Source organism: Elephantulus edwardii, unplaced genomic scaffold (assembly GCF_000299155.1).
Source record: "Elephantulus edwardii isolate Elephantulus edwardi_28Jun2011 unplaced genomic scaffold, EleEdw1.0 scaffold00151, whole genome shotgun sequence".
Lineage (NCBI taxonomy): Eukaryota > Metazoa > Chordata > Mammalia > Macroscelidea > Macroscelididae > Elephantulus > Elephantulus edwardii.
Window position 1 is genome coordinate 4,927,622 of NW_006399901.1, and position 19,604 is coordinate 4,947,225.

At 45.6% G+C, this 19,604-nt stretch overlaps 1 protein-coding gene across 3 annotated transcripts in view; it reads right to left on the bottom strand.

Annotated features, from left to right (window-relative positions):
* Window positions 1–3,783: 3,783 nt before the first annotated feature.
* The window catches only part of CORO1C (coronin, actin binding protein, 1C), a 122,564-nt gene continuing 106,743 nt past the window's right edge, over window positions 3,784–19,604 (bottom strand). Inside the window, exons 6-11 of one of the 3 annotated variants that reach the window (XM_006894824.1) lie at window positions 14,080–14,199; window positions 12,743–12,847; window positions 9,010–9,155; window positions 5,455–5,512; window positions 5,092–5,337; window positions 3,784–4,162 (exon numbers count right to left, since the gene is read on the bottom strand). In XM_006894824.1, coding sequence (XP_006894886.1) covers window positions 4,043–4,162; window positions 5,092–5,337; window positions 5,455–5,512; window positions 9,010–9,155; window positions 12,743–12,847; window positions 14,080–14,199 — 795 coding nt within the window. In that variant the 3' untranslated portion in view covers window positions 3,784–4,042. The remainder of the gene's footprint in view (window positions 4,163–5,091; window positions 5,338–5,454; window positions 5,513–9,009; window positions 9,156–12,742; window positions 12,848–14,079; window positions 14,200–19,604) is intronic. The other 2 variants (XM_006894826.1, XM_006894825.1) reach the window with 2 other exon arrangements.

Consider the following 19,604-nt stretch of genomic DNA (forward strand, 5'->3'; position numbering starts at 1 on the left):
TGAGGAAAATTAAACCAATTCCAAGGCATCATGGTATCAAATAGATAAACCAATCCCAACATTCTCAGAAAGTCAATGACTTCATGCGTAACTAATGGAGAGATTTCCTTTACTTGCAATACAGCTCAATATTCTGGTAATATCCAGAAAAGCGCAAGGACAGTTAACCATCCAGAACTAAATACATGAATGCTTTCACCTGGGTATGTGCACTGATTTAAAATGAAATCTGGAAGGGACTGTACTTTATCATCTTTTTTTGAATGTTTCCTATTTAGTATTCTTTTAAAATGGCTTTGTGACTTCTCGTTTTGTACTGCTGAGTCATAACCAACTCATAGCTGACCTCCAGTGAGTTTTCAAAGGCAGTTAATAGCACGGTGGAAGACTGCCCATCTTTCTCTGGTGGATTTGAAGTATGTGCCTTTAAATTGGCAGTACAACTCCTTACCATTACACCACCACAGCTCCCTAGGGAACTACACAGGACTAGAACATGAGTAGGTGACAGGTAAGCTAACCAACCAGCCTCCTTGTGCATTTGCCGTATACATCTCCAACGAATCCCTTGGGATAAAAGGTCCTACAGCCAGAAACATTGGGACAAAAGGACAAACATTTACAACTTTTGATAGACCTGTAGAATGGAAAGACTCCCAGTTTATGCCACTTGTCTCTGGCAGCAGACAGGAACTTTCCTAGCACTCAGCCTAGGCAATGAGCGCGGCTCATGGCATGAGGCAGGCGTTGTCTCTGTGGATGACTTGCGCGTGTGAGCCAATGTCGGTCTCAGGATGTTCACATCAGGCACTCACAGGAAGAGAATGGGCCACATAGAGCTAAAAGCTTGAGAGCCAACAAAAAAAAGGGGGGGTTTTTTTTGGACACAGGACATGCAGTGCAGCAAGAGAAGTAAAGCCTTTTAAAATATGGAAGTTCTCTTTAGACAAGGTCTGGCCGACAGTCTGGGGCTGACATGATGTCCTCCAGACTTTCTGGCAGACAGACAAGGGAGCTGTGAGCACAGCACCCCACGTGCTCCAGCTCTGATCTGGGCACCACCAGGGGCCTGGAAGGGCACCTGCCAGTTTCTACTTTCTACAATCACAGGCTGCCCAACAGCCTGGCTGCTGTACTTGCCAGCAATTAGGAGTACCTGTGGGGTACGACATGGGCCAGGGGCTTCATGCCAACTACTCCCATTTGTAAACCTTCCGAATAAGGGAGCTGGAAAAGGGCCCCCCACACCAACCGGCCTTAAGGGCCCTCTGCAGGATGATGGCCACAACCCAGCAGAGTGGGTTTTCGGCGATACAATGAGTGCAGGAACCCTCCAGGAGGTCAGCTTGTTGTGGGGGCGATGGGCACGTGCAGGAGGTTCCTGTGTGGCTGGGCACAGCCCCTTCCTCTCCTCTCCATGGAGTTGTCACAGGGGGGTGGTGTATAGCATGCTGGACTAAAACCAAAAGGCCATGTGTCTCCCGCGGTTCAAATCTACCAGACTCGGAGACCCGACACATGGTCACTAAGAGTTGAAATCCACACAGTGGCAGTGAATGAGCTTTGAAGACAAGATAGGGAGTGTGTCTCCTGGTTGACCCCTGGCAAGACTGGAAGGCAGAACCTATGCCTCCACCAGCCCCCACTGACTTTCCCGTCTGCCCACGTTTCCTTTGTACTTACCCGTGTAGAGGAGGCAGCCCCTGGTTGGTTCCTCTCACTCCTGAGAACCAGGTAGAGTGATAGGCCATCTCCCCTATGAGGAGTCTGGGTGTGAAATAAACACGGACACTATTTTTTGTAATCAATGATTTTTTTATCTTTGAAAATGGAAGCGAGTGTTTTGCCAGAACAACGACGGCCGCTCTATAAGAGCCGATCTAGGAGCAATCCACTGGTTCTCCTCTGGGATAGCACGGCTTTTGAAAGGAAAAAAAAAAACTCCCCAAACAAAACACAGGACAGAACAGGGGCAGGGGGACCCACACTGCTTCAGGCACCAATCTGAGCCGGGCTGGGCATCTGTCCATCAGACAAGTCACAGGCTACAAACTAAAACCCACCAGGGGACCTTCTCGCCCTCCTGGAACCAAAGGCGCATCACCACCACCAACCATGATTCTGTTTACCTTACAGATTTGCTATGACAACCCTACAAACATTTCCACATCAGAAACACAAAAGCCCTCAGCAGACCACGTGGAGGAAGACATGCACTGGAAAGTATGCCTTCACATCTCACTATCCATTTTGACGCTAAAACACACACATACACATACACACACATACACAAAACCACACCAAACGTCCAGGTGACCCGAGCCGGTGGAAGGAGGCCACAGTGCTGCTGTCATAGGGGACCTTCCCTACACAGGCACTAACCCCAGCTCCACTATCCCACCACTGCCTGCCATGCCCAGCTGGTGCCCTGACTTCCTGCTCGCATTTCTCCTGCCAGTCCTTGTCCCCATGCCATCACCAGCATAGGCAATTGGCCCTTTCATGGACCCAAAGGCATTAGACATTTGTCGTTCAACCGCTCAGCCCTTTCTCATGACAGAGGGCCCTGCCGCTGGAAATGGGGGACAGTTCTGTGCTCTGATGTACCCTGAGGGAGCGGGGCAGGAGAAGCACGCCTGTGCAGCGGGCATAGAGGGCCCTGTGATCATGTGCTTCAAGTGGCAGCTAAGCTCCGAGTGCCAGATCATGCGGTTCTCACCACTCTTCCCCAATCTTGATATTCAACAGTGCCCTCGGGCCTTGTCTAGCTGGACAGGAGGGAGGGCTGGGAGGAGGAGGAAGAGGAGGAGGACTGGAGGGAGCCCTGAGAGAGGATGCTGTGATGTGAGGAAGGGGAAAGGGCAGGGAGCTCAGGAGAGCCACTTCTTCCTCCAGGACATCAGGGACCCCAGGGAACAGCAGGGACCCTGGGGACAGCAGGATAGCCACGGGCAAACACACCCCAGCAGCTCTGAGTCTCCACCACTGTGTGTACTAAAGTGAGGCAGACCACTGACACCACCACCACCAACTGCAATAGCTCTGGACACCACGTGTGTGCCTCCTAGTCCCGGGAACCCTTGTCAAGTATTCATCAGAACATGAAACACGAGGTCTAAGGGGGGACGAAGGCAGTCGAGCCTATGTGTGGAGCAAAACAGCAGAAACATGGACTAATTTAGCTTAGATTATAATCATGTGAAGTACAGAATTAACCAAGGAGCAAAAAATATCCATTCTGGCACCAGGACCCAATTTCTAGAAAACAGACTCCCCCCCCCTTTTTTTTTAATGAAAGGATTCAATGAAATAAGAGAAGGCAGGGCTTTGAATCCACCTGATTCCCTAAGCATTCCATATGCTTGCTCACAGGGCTGACAAGGCCAGCACAGGGCCTGGGCACCGCTCTATGTGTTTGCAGAAGAACATTTATACAAAAGAATCTTCATCTTCACTTTGTTTATAAACATACACAGTGCTGTCCCTTTCAAATTCAGAAGGAGGAGAAATTAAAATCACACACAAATACTGCAAAGTGGCATGATACAAAGGGAAGGGCGTGGCAGGAGCACAAAGCTACGTTTGGTTTTGGCAATGTTGAAGAGAAAAAAAAAGAGAGAAATAAGGGGGGGAAGCATTGTGGCATTGGTCCCTACTCGTAAAAAAGGTACTTGGGCATGACACGGAAATCAGACTCGGTTTGTTTTCTAAAATCCTGGGTATCTGGGATTGTTAAAAGTAGCACTTCAGTCTTTTTTTTTTTTTAAAAAAAAAACCGTTCTGCAAGTCACATAACATTTAACACATCAGAAAAGGCTTTTTTTGAGGAAAAAGCTCAGCTTTTCAAATCACTTTTTTTTTCTGCAAACTGGGGAGACAAGATTGGGCCCTCACGGGAATGTGGCTCACTGCTGGCTGACAGATCGGAGATGGAAGGTCCTGGATGGCAGCGCCGCCCTGTCCCTCCCCAGGGTGGGGGGACCCCACATCATAACCAGCCCTGAGCACCAGTCCTTGCTCTGCTGAAAGGAGGCAGGGGCCCTCAGGCAGCTATCTTCGCCATCTGCTGTTCCAACTTGGAAATGCGCTCGTCTTGATTGCAGATTGTGTCTTTTATAGATTTGATCTCCTTTAAAATCTCATCCAGCTTGGCTTCGTTTTGCTAAGAAAAGACACACAAAAAGCAAGGTGAGCAGGTGGAGGGAGGGCAGACGACTTAAAATCAGTAACCAAGACCCAATAGTGTCAAGGATTTATAGGGTGGATTTTATCATTTTTCTAGTCCAGAGACAGTGAAACAGTGATGTGGGGAATAAAAGAAACTGAAAATCCTACAGCATCTGGTCCTTGTGGGGTGCAACAAATGGTCAGTGCATGTGAATGGAGCGGGTGACCTTGTGTCACTGGGCTCCCTCTGCTCCTGGGGCCTAGCACAGAGTCCCAGGACACAGGAGCTGGAGGGCAAGGCTGAGTCCTTTCAAGCTGCCCTCTATCCCAGCCTCCTGCTCGAGTCATATTTGACCGGGACAAAGGGTGACTCTTTCTCAGGGCCCAAGTTCCTTGCCCTGTCTTGCTGACTCTCTCTTCCCTGCACCTGTGCAATGTTTTATGTCTGTCTACATCAAAATGGGTTTACCTGGACAGTGAGGAAAACGCCTCGTGCTCCCATGTCCACTGACCAATATCTCAAAAGCCCCTGCAGTCGTGTCAGAACTGACCGATAGCTGCCTCCTCACCGGGTTTTCAGAGGCAATAAATCGCATGACAGGAGACTGCCCATCGTCCTCCCGAGAAGTGGTTAGTGGATTTGAACTGCCAGAGAGACGTGACCTTTTTGGCCAGCAGCACAGTTCTCTATGAACGGTGCCACCAGAGCTCCCTTACCCACGTCTAATGTGGCGGCTAAGCTGAACGTGCCCTGTACCACACATACATATTGTCAGGTGAAACACGACTTCTTATAAGCAACATGTAGCATCATTTACTGAAAACACACCCCCTCTCATAGGCTGGGCCCAGGGCGGCCACCACCCTGGACAGTGAAGCAGACAGGACCCCAAGCCGCTCCCCTCGAGCTCATCAAGGCCTTACCACGCTGGCCGGGTCTGCAGTTTTCTTGGGGACATTTATCAGGTCGCACTTCTTGTTTGGCATGGGCTTGCTGTCCAGTATGTTCTTCTTGACCACCTTGAGATCCCGGTTTTTGCCTGGGATGTAGCCGTGCTTCAAGGAAATGAGGATGGGGTCTGCATTCTTGCCCTCAAACCACTCCTCAGCCTCCAACGCCGCCTCGGGCCCTGCTGTGTCGGGATACAGGTCATCTTGGAAAAGGTCGGACTAGAAGAGATGTTGTAGGGAGACCCTTAGGTGAGGAGAAGAAAGAAATGGCGGGATTTTTTTGGTTTTTTTTTTTTAAAAAAAAAGCTTGAATGGCCTATAAAACTGGGTACTCACCTTCCTGGGAACAGTCATGATGATGGGCTCACACTTTCTTTCGTGAAGTTTGAAGAATCTTAAAAGAGGAAAGAAAGAGCAGTGCTAATGTTAAAAAGCAACTTCATATTAATAGAAACAGGAGACTGAGTGCCTGGTGAATAACTGAATTTTAAGCACTGTGTGAAGTATTAAACTTTTCTGAGCCCATCACCTTATCACCCTCATGGGTGGGTAGAGCCTGCTGTTCCCTTTTAAGGGAGCTCTGGTGGCCTAGTGGGAAGAAGCTGAGCTGCAATCCCAAAGGCATGTGGTTCAAATCCACCAGATGCTCCACTGGAGAAGGAGGGGCAATCTCCTCCTGTGCCAGTCGGATCCAATTTGATGGTACACACACACACACACACACAGAGAGAGAGAGAGAGAGAGAGAGAGAGAGAGAGAGAGAGAGAGAGGCACGCTGTGCTGCAATCCCATTTTAAAGAAACAAAGGCTGAGAGTAACTGTGCTAGGAAAAGGCAGACCAAGGACAAGAACAATGAATAGAGGTTTATGGATTACAAGGCCAGATCTCAATTATCTGGGGGCAGATCAACCATGGTGGAAAGAACCATAATGACTCAGACGAGAAGACAGAGAAAACACCGAAGGTTGAAAGCCTAGATCAGATCTAAGACTTAGATGCCAACTTCAGGTGGCTGAACACCACTGAGTACAGATGTGATCTTTAAAAAAGGTAAAGAGAACAAACCTAGGAGTTAAAATTTGAGCATCACAGAAAGCCACATAACGAACAAAGAAAAAATTGTTAACTGTTTAAAATGTGGGAAGAATGGGAATGCCAAACAGCTGGTGCTATGACACAGAAATAAGTGGCTTCAAATTTGGAAATCCACCTCGTTGAGGGTCTCTCTCCCGGACCCTCCACCTTCCTCAGTCTTTTTCTAAGGAGATGGGCTGACACAGTGACCGCAACAATGGGCTCGAGCATATCAGGGATCATGCGAACTGCAAGGACAGGGAGAGGTTCAGATCCTGTCCTGTTGCTCACAGGCCACGAGGAGTCTAGATTGGGAAAGTAAAGAACTAGCACTTTCTATTGTATCCAACAGCAAGACTGAACATAAAGTGCAAACCACAAAGCCCAAACGAGGCTCGGGACGAGGTTGCTCAGGGATTTTTTCTTGACAAAGTAGAGGATAACCAAGAGTTCCAAGGTTCTTGGCCGCCCACCATTTGGGACAGTAGGAACTCAGGGCTGAGAAGTCAGAAGAGGTGTATGTACTCACTGAACACAAACATTTAAATAAGAGGCATCCCCACTGCACACGCCCAAAGCCAGCAGAGTGTGATCATACAAGGCACGTGTAGCCTGTGGCATTGAAAACGGGCAGCATGATGTAGGTGAGGGCTTAGCCGAGATCTGGTATCTATAAGGGCGGCAAAAGGTGGAAGGAGCTGGGACTGGGAAAGGGTTATATAAAACTGGTCAGATTGTGAAGGACTAATCCTTTAAACCAGCCTATACAACCAGAATGAGCGAAGCCCAGAGAAATGAGAAATGTGTGAAAAGGCTGGTTTAATGAAAGCTGCCCAGTCAGCGCAGTGGTCAAAGGCTAAGCCAGGTTCCACATGGAGCTTACTATAACCAGAGCATAAGGTAACTTCACCGAGCCCCTAATCCCCATGCTTCCCCAGATGAAGACAGAAACAGTACCGCTGTGCTTGCTTCGGTAGCACATACACTAAAACTGGAATGATACAGAGAAGATTAGCATGGCCTCTGTGTAAGGAGAACACACAAATCTGTGAAGCGTTCCATATTTTTAAAAAGCAAACAAAACCCCCCTCAAAACGCCACCTCTCTCACAGGGCTGTTGCACGCCATGCCCAAGACGTAGTAAGAACTCAAGACATGATAAATATGAAGTACCTAAACTGTCAGGATAAAATTCTGAAGCATTCAGATGACAAATAAAGTAAGTTAATAAACACTGAGTATTAACCTTAATTAGGTTCTGATTAAATGGATGTAGAATCCAATTCTGATGTGTGGCTTAAACCATGTTTTAGAAAATCTGTGAGTTTTCCTTTGCTACTCCAGCCAATAGAGTTGAATGTATTTTAAAGGCAACAATAACAAAAAGCATGATTATTGTTTTGTAAAAGCTTGTAAAAGACTCATTTGTCATTATTTAATGGGGTGACAAGAACAGCAAACCTGAGGATAAGACCAGGTTAAGGACAGTGTTTACTACCCAAATGTGTAATACGAACTTGTGTCTGATGGCATAAGGCTAGTTATTCTGAGGGAGCTCCTTGGCGGCAAGAGCGGGGGATTCTGTGTCTCATATACTTTGGGCTTGTTGTCAGGAGGGCCAGTCCTTGCAAAAAGACATGCAGGGAAAGGCAGAGGGTCAGCAAAAGGAAGGCAGGTCCCGGAGGATATGACCTGACACGGTGACTGCAGCACGCACTGCATGGTAGAGGTGGGAAGGATGGGACAGGGAGGGCAGGGCTTCCATCTGTAGTTCACTGTGGGTCACAGTTGACCAGATGGCACCTAACAACAAAACAATTACTCTGACCTTTTATTATAGCAGTAACCTTGGTGAATCACTGCTGACCATTGTTTAGGAAGCCCCAATGCAATGTTCTTGTTATGTGCCACTGAGTTGCTTGCAACTGATAGCAACTATGTACAACAGCCCTAAACCCTGCTCTATCCTGTGCCAATCTTATTGTCTCTGACACACCTACACCCATTACCCCAGGCACTGAGTCAATCCATGTCATCCAGGGTCTTCCTCTCTTGTGCTGACCCTCCACCCTCCCAAGCATGACCATCCCTCGCCAAGGACTGGTCCCGCCTTGCAACATGTCCAGAGTATGTAAGACGGAGCTTCAGAATCCTTGCCTCCAAGGAGCAGGCTGGCTTCACCCTCTCCATGATTAAACCTGTTTGTTCTCCTTATCAGTCCATGGTATATTCAATACTCTTCTCCAGCACCACAGCTCAAAGGCATCAATTCTCTTTTTATCAACACTAGTTATTGTCTAGCTTTCTGATGCATAGCAAGTAACTGCAAAGACTAAGGCCTGGATCAGGCACATTTTAAGTCTCCAGACTGACACTGAGGCTCTTCAGTACTTTGGAGAGGTCTCCGACAGCAGACTTTCCCAGTGCAATTTGTCTTCTAATTTCCTGGCTGCTGGTACCAAGAGTGTTAAACCTGGTTCCTTCCCTGCAGGTAGGAAACCACCCCTCATTTCCGTCTGAGGGTCAAGCTCTCCACCGCTTGTCTTCCAGGGGATGCTGGCCACAGGCTCAGCTTGAAGAGATACAGGAACTGCTACTTAAATAGGTTACAGACGTACTTTGGCTAAGTCTCTTAGCCACTGCACTTGAGTTAGAGCACTGAGTAATGAAGAGGGACACAGGTGGATTAAATCCTTTTGAAGGGTCCTTCCCGCTATGAAAAGTGCCCATTTCTACATAAAGGTAAGGATGATGCTTGGCTCTTGGTTTACAGCATGGTGTAAACACCCTGAAAGCTGCACAACCCATTTCTTTACCTGGCAATCTCACATTTGTTCACGTCCAGTCCCCTCTTGGGCATGTAACCCATCCCTCTCTGAGGCTCTTTGCTGCTGAAAGTGTTGAGGTAGTGGACATAGGGAGACTCATCGGTGATCTCAAAGTAGCGGATACTGCTGTCGCCCTACAAGAAATTAAAAGACAGGTTTTGTGTTTAACATCAACAGAAGAGTCTGGTGTAAGTGAATGGCTCTCGCGCGCGTGCTCTCTCTCTCTCCCGTGAACCCAGTGCTATTTGGGAGCCTTTTATCAAGAGGCTTGCCTAAGGTCTAGGCCAGTTTATCGTCCTTGTTTGTCAAGAACAACATGCCCTGGAGAAGGTTCTCTCAGCCTTCTAGAACAGCTCTACCTCCTTTCTCTAAGCCCAGACATCAAAGTACAGTCAGGATGAAAATGGTAACTCCTGCTGCCAAATAGCACACTGCGATTCAACTTTCAGAGAGTAAAGAAATCCCACCCAGTCATGAGGTTCAAGGGGGCAGTTCAGTCAGTGATTTATGAAGAACTATTCATTGACATAACGCAATGCCCAAGGGGCATGGTCAGATGATGTTATTAACAGTGTTTTCTTCCATTAAATAAGTATTTTTAGTGAGTCACTGGTGGTCTAGTAACAAGAGCTGCACTGCCAACCAAAAGGTATGTGGTTCGAATTCAACAGCTGCTTCTCAGGAGAAAGATGGGAAATCTCCTCTTGTATGACTTATGTTGTTGTTGTTATGTGCTGCTGAGTCGCTTGAGACTCATAGCAACCCTATGTACAACAGCTCTAAACCCTGCTCTGTCCTGTGTCAATCGCACCATCTCTGACACACCCATCCAGATTATCCTAGTCACTGACTCAATCCACCTCACAGAGGGTCTTCTCCTCCTGCGCTGTCCCTCCACCCTCCCAAGCATGATGTCCTTCTCCAAGGACTGGTCCCTCCTTACAACATGTCCAAAGTATGTCAGACAAAGCCCCAGAATCCTTGCCTCCAAGGAGCAGCCTGGTTTAACCCTCTCTCGGTTGAACCTGTTTGTTTTCTTAGCAGTCCATTCAATACTCTTCTCCAGTACCACAGCTCAAAGGCATCAATTCTCCTTCTATCCTCCTTAGTCACTGTCCAACTCTCTGCCCCATAACAAGTAACTGCAAAGACCATGGCCTCTATCAGACAACCTTAATCTCTAGAGTGACACCACTGCTCTTCAGTACTTTGGAGAGGTCCCTAACAGCAGACTTTCCCATCGCAATACATCAGCTAGTAGTCAATTCCGACTTGATGGCACATAACAACAGCAACAACATCCTCTAAGTGAAAAGCAGTACTTATCTCACAGTAGGGGCGAAAGTCCAAGTTATCTTGTGCAGAACAGCCAGACACTTTGGAAATCCCACCTGCTGCTAGTCTTGAAAAGTGTAACTGATTATTACACAACTGTTCCCTCCTGAGCAGTAATGACACTCCTGCTCGGTGGAGGGGAGATGCACACAAGGAAAATAGCATAAACCACAGTTTCCACGAGAAAGTGACAGAAAAGCAGCTACTCATCTTCTTTGTTTTCTGCATACTCCAAAGAATTTTCCACCTGTTCTCCCTAGTATCTGAGTAACCTGCTCCCTTTGTGATTGACAGCTGTTAACATCTGCAATTAAATGGTTTGTAAGGAAGCTGAAAAGATCTCTGCTTCCAAGTAACTGGCCTACAAAAACACAAAGCCAGCCCATAGCGTGCTCACTAGAGAAATCGTATGAACTGCTGCGTCACATTAATATCCACGCTGCAGGCAGCCAGGGGCTTCCCTACAGGGTGGTGACATACTGTAATGGCTCCACTGGTTTCACTACAAAAAGAGACAGTCTTTATTTGCAGGGGCTGCAATTCTCTACACAGAAAAACCCTAAAGACTGTATTAAAAACAAACCACACCAAAAAACCCTCTACTAGAACTGTAACTTTAGCACAGCTGGGGAGCTCTGGTAGTCTAGTGGTAAGAAGTTATACTGCCAACCAGAAGGGACATGGTTCAAATCTCCATGGGAGAAAGATGGGCAATCTCTTCCTGCACATCTGCCTGTCTCTAAAAACCTGCTGGAGGGTCAACTATGAGTCCGTTCTGATTTGAGGGCATTGAACAGTGCAGAATAACAAGTTAACATTAGATAACTAGTAAAATGTGTATGAGGATATAAGGTGGGGAGCAGAGGGGTGAGGATTGACGGGGGGGGGGGGGTGGTAATCAGAGGGTCGCACAATCTGATAGGTGGAGGGTAGGGTGGGTTAAGGAAATGGGAAAGATCTGGTATGAAAAACAATGTGAGAGGACTTTCTAAGTAAGCCAGTACAAAACAAAAATTTTATTTTAAAAAAGTTAGTATTTTTTAAAAAAACCCTAACAACAAACCAATTATATTTCTCTATTATTGCTGTTGATTGCTATGGAGTTGAGCATGACTCACAGTAACCCAAATGAACAAACGGCCTGAAGCCTTTCTATAAAGTTCACAGTTTCCAGAGGCATGTTATTTAGGAAGTGGATGCCACTCTTGCTTCCAAATTTCTACAGAGGAACATTTAAAAATTTTAAAAACTTGGTGAAAACATAGATAACAGGATGTACTCCCTCATCATTTTTCCCATGTGCAGTTCAATGACACTGAAGCTGTGTGACCATTCTCTTTCTACCCACTATTTCACCACCAACTGGACTCTTTTCCCCTTAAATGTCTGTGTGTTTGAGGGTTGTCAAGTGGATCTCATTTAGACCATTTTTTGTTAAAGAGCACATGCTCCATGAAGTGAACATTCCGTACAAGCTATGCTGAACTATACAAAGTTCTAGGAAGACTGAAGCTACAAAGAATTCTAGAACTGACGTTATCACTTTCCAAACAGAAATCACCATCAAGCTACCAATAATTGGGTGAGGCAGAGATGAAAATCACAGGATGTTCTGAATCCAGGGTGGTTTGTCACAACTTCCTGTGACAGCTACCATCAAACTCTAGCCAGACCACATGTTTTCAGGTCCAGTCCTAATGCTGAACCCAAGGATAAGAGCCCACTGGAGGTTCCGTGAGGCCCCCCGAGCTCTTATTAGCACAAAGCACTATTCTTGTTTCTAGCTTACATCAAGTGGTAGCTAGTGCATAAATGTTAATCTAGGTCAACCAACAGATTTCAGCATTAGATGTGGCACATGGGTTACTCATCTCTGATAACAACAACGGAAACTGTAAATCAAAAACCTCACCTCACCCTCAGTGGAACAACCTGTTTGGAAGGGTTTCCTTCTCTTACTAGAAAACCCTGAATAACGGCTTCCTCACCAGCCTCGCCTCAAAGCCCAAAGTACTGACCCCAGCACAGTCATACTGGACAGCTGGCAAGTTACAGAGGTTCCAGTCTAAAGACCCCCAACTTACCGAAATCACCTGCCTTTATCTTTGCCCAAGACACACATATATACACACACAACACATTAAAATATTAAAATGATAACAATATATTTACTGTTCACCTTCCAAATCTCTAAAGGATAAATCTCTTACAGGATTAAATTAAAAAAACCACAAACTTAGTGTAAGTTTAAAAGAAGGATTTTTCATTTATTCATTAATATACATTTCTCTCCTTGTCCCAACTTACCTCATTATGCGTGTCTTATTGCAGACTGTGAGTTGCTTATAGGATTAAATTGAATACATATGTAAAAGCAATGATTTACCTTTCCACATAAGTAAATAATACTAGTGTCGGGATCATAGAAAGGCAGCAACACCCCATTGCTAGTGTCCATTTCATGAAGAGCAATTGGTTCTTGCATATTTTTCTGAGAAGGGGAAAAAATATATAGAGATTTTTAAAGACGAAGTTTTAGAACCTTTCATACATTGATTTATGCTCCAGTTAGCCATTTTCCTAGATATCTAATTTAAATCATAGAAGTTTGACTGATGCACGGATTAGTATTTGCACAAGGTCTACTGAGGATATGAAACAGCATCAAACCCACTGAAAGTGGCTGATCTGGCAACATAATAAATACATACAACAGTGTAATTAAAAACAGGAAGAAAAAGAGTGTCCTTCCTGGTGACTATTCTTTTTAAAAAGTATTCTCTTTAAATGAACACATGCTCATGGTAGAAACTTTTAAAACTTAAAACCATTTTAAGAAGATTATCCCTTAGTGCTCCATCCCCACATCCAACAGATAGAAGCATCACAACCACTGTGGTCTATTTCCCTCCAACAACATCACATATACACTCTAATGGAAATGTACTATATTCGAGTTCAGCATTTTCCCACTTAAGTGGTTATGAACATGACATTTTCCCAAGCATGATTTGTCTGGCTTAAGCCATATTCTTTACAAAATATACTACTTTTTCTTTTTTTAAAAAAATAAATAAATAAATAAAATAAACACCACCCAAACCCACAACACAAAAGTTTCCAAAGTCTAACACCTTTTTAGAAACTTTGGGCATTTTTAGTAAGAACTAAGAGTGTATTTTGGAATATATTCAAGGAGGATGAGAATCTGATATCCAGTTTACAACCAGCAGAAGTTGATAAAATTATACTACCACCCACTTTCAAAACAAGAATCCCAACGCCTGTGCTGCTGAGCCGACTCTGACACTGGCTCCTTGGAGCCCAAAGGTGTTCAATGATGTAATCTCTAAGGAGTAGGAGCCTTGGTGGCATAGCGCTTAAAATGCTTGACTCCTAATGTAAAATTCCACCATTCAAATCCATGGAGAAAGACGTGGCAGAATGTTTGTCAGGACTCAGGACCGTGGAAGCCCTATGGGATGGTTCTGTTACTCTACAGCATCAGCAAGGGTCAGAACTGACTCAATGGCAGCAGGATTAGTTTCCGTCTTTATGGAAGCAGACTGGCAAGGTGCAGATGGTAGAATCGAACCACTCTGCCTCTGGTTAGCAAGGTGCTCGGCAATGCGCCATCAGGGCTTTTTATAATCAACCCTAAAGTCCATTCAGAAATGAGAAAGGTCAAGGGACAGCTCCGCAGACAGGCTGGGCAGGGCATACCGGGTTCCAGAGAGCCAGCTGCCGCTCGCTCATGCGGCTGAAACCAGTGGTGAAGACGTTGCCGTCAGCCAGGAAGATGGCTCTCATGGGCCGCGCACCTTCGTGGGCTTTCTCTTTCTCCTGTGGGGGTGGGGAGAGAAGAAGGGCACATTAGAGCCATGGGAAGGTCAATTGAGGGGCGAGAACTCCTACACTGAGCCCAACGCGCGCTGTGTGCTAGTCACTTCAGGAGAAAACCTGTTGCTCATATTATGAAAATTTTATTTTTACCATGATTTGAGTGAAAGTTTATAGAACAGATTGGTATTCTATTTGTCTATATTTTATGTCACTGATTACAATCCCCATGTTGTAACAGCATCCTTCCCATTCTCCTCTGTGGTTTTGTTTCCATTCATCCTTCTAGCCTCTTCCTTCTTAGGGGTTGATTGTCCTGTGCCATCCTATGGTCTCTGATACGCTCATCTTTTGCTGGTGTTAAGCACCGCTGAGGTGACTCCGACTCATAGCGACTCTGAACTATGGCTTTGAACCCTGTTTTACCCTGTGCCATTCTTCATTAGTTCTGATATATTTGAGCCAACTGTTACAGTTACAGTATTAATCCATCTCATTGAGTTTGAGGGTCTTCTATTTTGCTGACCCTCTACCTACATTTCCAAGCATGATGTCCTTTCCCAAGGACCAGCCTCTCCTAACAGCATGCCAAAAAATATGTAAGAAAATTTTACCACCCTCACCTCCAAGGAGCACCCTGGCTGTACTTTCTCCAAGGCCTATTTGTTTGTTCTCCTGGAAGTGCGTGGGATATTCAGTACTGTTCTCCAACACCACAACTAAAAGGCATCGATTCTTCTGTCACCTTTAGTCACTGTCCAACTTTCAGATGCATAGCAAGTAACTGAAAAGACTATCATTTGAAACTGACACACCACCATCTTTAAATTAACATCCTGCACCTTAGGTAGAACCTTGACAGCAGATCTGCCCAATGCAATACGTCTTATGGTTTCTTGACTGCTGATACCGAGGGGTGGACTGTAGATTCAAGTAAGATGAAATCACTGACAACTTCAGTCTTCTATCTTAATACTGCCTATTGGTCTAGTGGTCAGGATTTTAATTTTCTCGATGTCGAGATGTAACCCATATTGAAGTCATGGAAACCATACTGATGTCTGTTGTTTAGCTGAAAGTTGAACCATGTTGTTGTGTGCTGTCGAGCCGCCTACGACCTATGTACAACAGCCCTAAACCCTACTCTATCCTGTGCCAATCTCACTGTGTCCGACACACCTACCTCCATTACCCCGTCAGTCACTTAATCAATCCACCTCATCGAGGGTCTTCCTCTCTTGTGCTGTCGCTCCACCCTCCCAAGCATGACGTCCTCTCCAAGGACTGATCCCTCCTTGCAACATGTCCAAAGTATGTCCGACAAAGCCTCCAAGGAGCAACCTGGCTCCATCCTCTCTAGGATGAACCTGTTTGTTTTCTTAGCAGTCCATGGTATATTCAATACTCTCCTCCAACACCACAGCTCAAAGCCACCAATTCTCCTTCTATGATCCCAAGTCACTGTCCAGCTCTCTGACACATAGCAAATGATTGAAAAGACCATGGCCTATATCAGGCGCACCTTAGTCTGTGTTGCTCTTCAGTATTTAGAACCATGAGATGGGCTTAATTCTAGGATCAGAGGACAACTAGCCATATAGTCTTAAGAGATTCACTAGTCTCTCTCTGACCAGGAGCCCTGGCAGTTTTTATGATTTTGAATGTTCTTCTGTATCTCCCACTCTATCCCAGACTCTTCATGGTGACTCCTTCAGTGAGAAAAGTTTATTGGTGTTATGTTATGTTATGGACTAGTTGTTTTCACGCATCTTTGATTTTCTTCACTGTCTTGTTCCAGACAGGGAGAGACCAGTGGTGCACCACTGACAGCTACTCATAAGCTTTCTGAGGAGCAGTGATGTCAGTTTGAAGAGTAAAGTGTGCCTGCGAATTTGAGAATGAATAAGGATGACAGAATTGACACCTCTGAGCTGTGGTGCTGGATAAGAATACTGAGGACTTCATGGACTGCCAAAAGAATAAACAGATTAAGTCTTGGAGAAAGTGCAGCCTGAGTGCTCCTTGGAGGCAAAGATGATAAAGCTTTGTCTTGTATACTTTGGACATGCTGCTTGTTGTTATGTGCCACTGAGTCGCCTGCAACTCATAGTGACCCTATGTATAGCAGCTCTGAAGCCTACCCTGTAGTTTCATCAACTCCAACACACCTACCCTCAGTGTCCCTGTTACTATATCAAACCATGCTTCCAGCATCTTCCTCTCCTTCCTGTGCTGTCCCTCCATCCTTCCAAGCAAGATGTCCTTCTCCAAGGTTCAGTCTCTCCTGACTACGTGCCCAAAATATTTGAGCCAGAGCTTCAAAATCCTAACCTCCAAGGAGAAACTTGGTTTCACCCTCTCTTAGACAGACCTATTTGTTTCCTTGGTGGTCCGTGGTATGTTCAAGACTCTTCGCCAGCACCACAACTCAAAGGTATCAGTTCTTTTTCTGTCATTGCTGCTAGAAGAGGCTATTTCTTGGAGAGGGACATCATGCTTGAGAAGGTAGAGTAGGCGAAGGAGAGGAAGACCCTCAACGAGACAGACTGTCATAGTGATCAGTATGTCAGAAAGTGACAATGGCACAGGATAAGACGGTTCAGATCTGTTGTTCATGGGGTTGCTATAGGTTGTACTCTTGACAGCACCTAACACCAACAAAAACACCATATGCATTTTAAGGCCCCATTGTTACCTGTCAACGCTGGGTACAGAATGTCATCTGTGTGGGCTATGCTATGCCAACTGACTTTGACGCTCCCTGAGACAATAGTCCTGAGGCCCCAGGACCACTCATTCCCTTAGGACATTTTTTAATGATCAAGAAATTGATGTAACTTTGCCCCCTGGTAGCTCTACGATATATGTGGCCTTATATGCAGCACATACACATGTAACTGAGTCAGATGATACATGTGCATTTGTATAGCCTTTCTCTTTACCCAACCTGGCATGTATCTCATCTAAGCACTGATTTTCTTTCCTTTTCCATCCCTGGCGACCATCAATCAGCGTTTCATTCCATGTGTAACCTTGAACTCGTCCATTTTTTCTTTTGTGACTGTGACTTTTATCATTCAGCACAAAGTCTTCCATGTTTATTCGGGTTATGCTGTGCTCCACAATTAATCATTAATCTTTAATGTTGCATAGTATTCTACTGTATATATGTACCATAGTTTATCTAGTCATTTGTTGATAGGTATGTAGGTTGTTTCCGTCTCTTTTCTATTATACATGGTGCAATGAACATGGGTGTGCACATATCTGTACATATTCTGGCTCTTATCTCTTTGGGATATATGGACAATGAGGACGGATGATCGAAAGAGAATTGATGCTTTGAGCTGTGATGCTGGGGAAGAGTGTTGAATATACCATGAACTGCTAGGAGAACAAACAGGTTTGTCCTGGAGAGGGTAAAACCAGGCTGCTCCTTGGAGGCAAGGATTCTGAAGCTTTATCTGACATACTTTGGACATGTTGCAAGGAGAGACCAGTCCTTGGAGAAGGACATCATGCTTGGGAGGGTGGAGAGACAGTGCAAGTGAGAAAGACCCTGAATGAGTCGGATTGACTCAGAGACTGTGGTAATGGGGGTAAGTATGTCAGAAACAATAAAGCTGGCACAGAATAGAGGAGGTTTCAGAGCTACTGTACACAGGACTGCAATGAGTCACAAGCGACTCGACGGCACATGACAACAACAGCATACCTAGGATTGGAATTGCTGACTCATGACATTTCCAACTCTGCGTGTGTACCGTCAAATCAGATCTGATTGGTAGAGGAGGAGACTGCCTGTCCTTCTCCAGCAGTGCACCTAGTGGATTCGAACCACGTACCTCTAGGATTGCAGTGCGGCTTCTTGTGACTAGGCCACCAGAGCTCCCTGACATTTCCAACTTTTTAAGAAGACCATTTTCCAGTTCTACCAACAGGGTGTGAATGCTCCAATCTCTCCACATTCTTGCTAGCATTTGTGGTTTTCTGTCTTACTGAACTTTGCTATTATTACTGGGGTTAGATGATGTATCACTGTCATTTACATCTGCCTCTATCTAATGTTGTTATGTGCCATCGAGTTGCTTGAACTCATGGCAACACTATGTACAATAGCTCTGAACCCTGCTTTACCTTGAGTCAGTGGGGGTAGGTGTGTCTGATACAATGAAATTGGCTAATGTTGTTGAAAGAAGGTTATTCATTGAAAAGGAACATGATGCTTGGGAGGGTGCAGGGTCAGCAAAAGAAAGGAAGATCTTCCACCAGGAGGACTGACATGGTGATTGCAGCCATGGCCTTTAGTGTGTCAGAGATGTGAGGACGGTACAGGATAGGACAGGGTTCAGATCTGTTGTTCACAGGGTGGCTATGGGTTGTACTTGACTCAACAGCACCTAACAACAACAATGGCTAGCGAGGGAGCTCAGGGGGCCTAGTGAGTAAGGAGCTGTGCTGTCAACAGAAGGTACGAGGTTTGAGTCCACCAGTTACTCTGCAGGAGAAGGCTGGGCAGTCTCCCCTGTGATTTACTGTCTGGAAACCCGCTGGAGGCTCAGCTGTAAGTTGGCTCTCACCTCAACAGCACTTAAGTGCAGCAACAGTAATGGCCAATGATCAAGGACATTTCTCCATGTGTTTATCGGCCACAGGAATGTCTCACTGGTGAAAACAGTATGTTTTATTTACATCTGTTTAGATTATGCACAGCAGGACGCTCACCAACCCAACAACAAATGTACCTTTCAGTACAGTCTTCAAGTAATACCACTGGTCACATACTCTCTTGTTCTGAGCTATTCCTCCTATTCACACTCTAAACCTACTGTCCCCTAAGCTTCGAGGTTTTGCCATTAATTTGATCCCATTTAGATGGTTCTTCGCAGGCAAATGGTCAAGGCAGCCATTTTTCACTTGTTCGGCTAAACTACTTTTGGGATCTGCTACCTCTAAGCAATTATCTGTGGAGGCACGTGGGGCATTAGCTCATCGATCTTCAGTACTAAAGCACGGGCCCAGGAGTGAAGCCAATTGGTTTAAGTTGATCTAGGCTTGTAAATCATACGATCAAGAGCCAGTGCTAATGAAGGAAGAAATTCAAGCTGCACTGAAGACACTGGAAAAAAAGAAGGCTCCAGGGTTAGATGGGAGGGCAACTGAAATGTTTCGAATGACAGACACCACCCGGGATGTGCTCAAAGGTCTATGCCAGGAAATTTGTAGGACAGCTGCCTGACTGAATGACTGGTCCCATTCCCAAGAAAGGTGATCTAACAGAATGTGGAAATTATCAAACAATGTCATTAATATCACATGCAAGCAAAATACTGCTGAGGATCTTTCAAAAGTGGCTAGAACCAAACACAGAATACTGCCAGACGTTTGAGCTGCATTTAGAAGAGGCT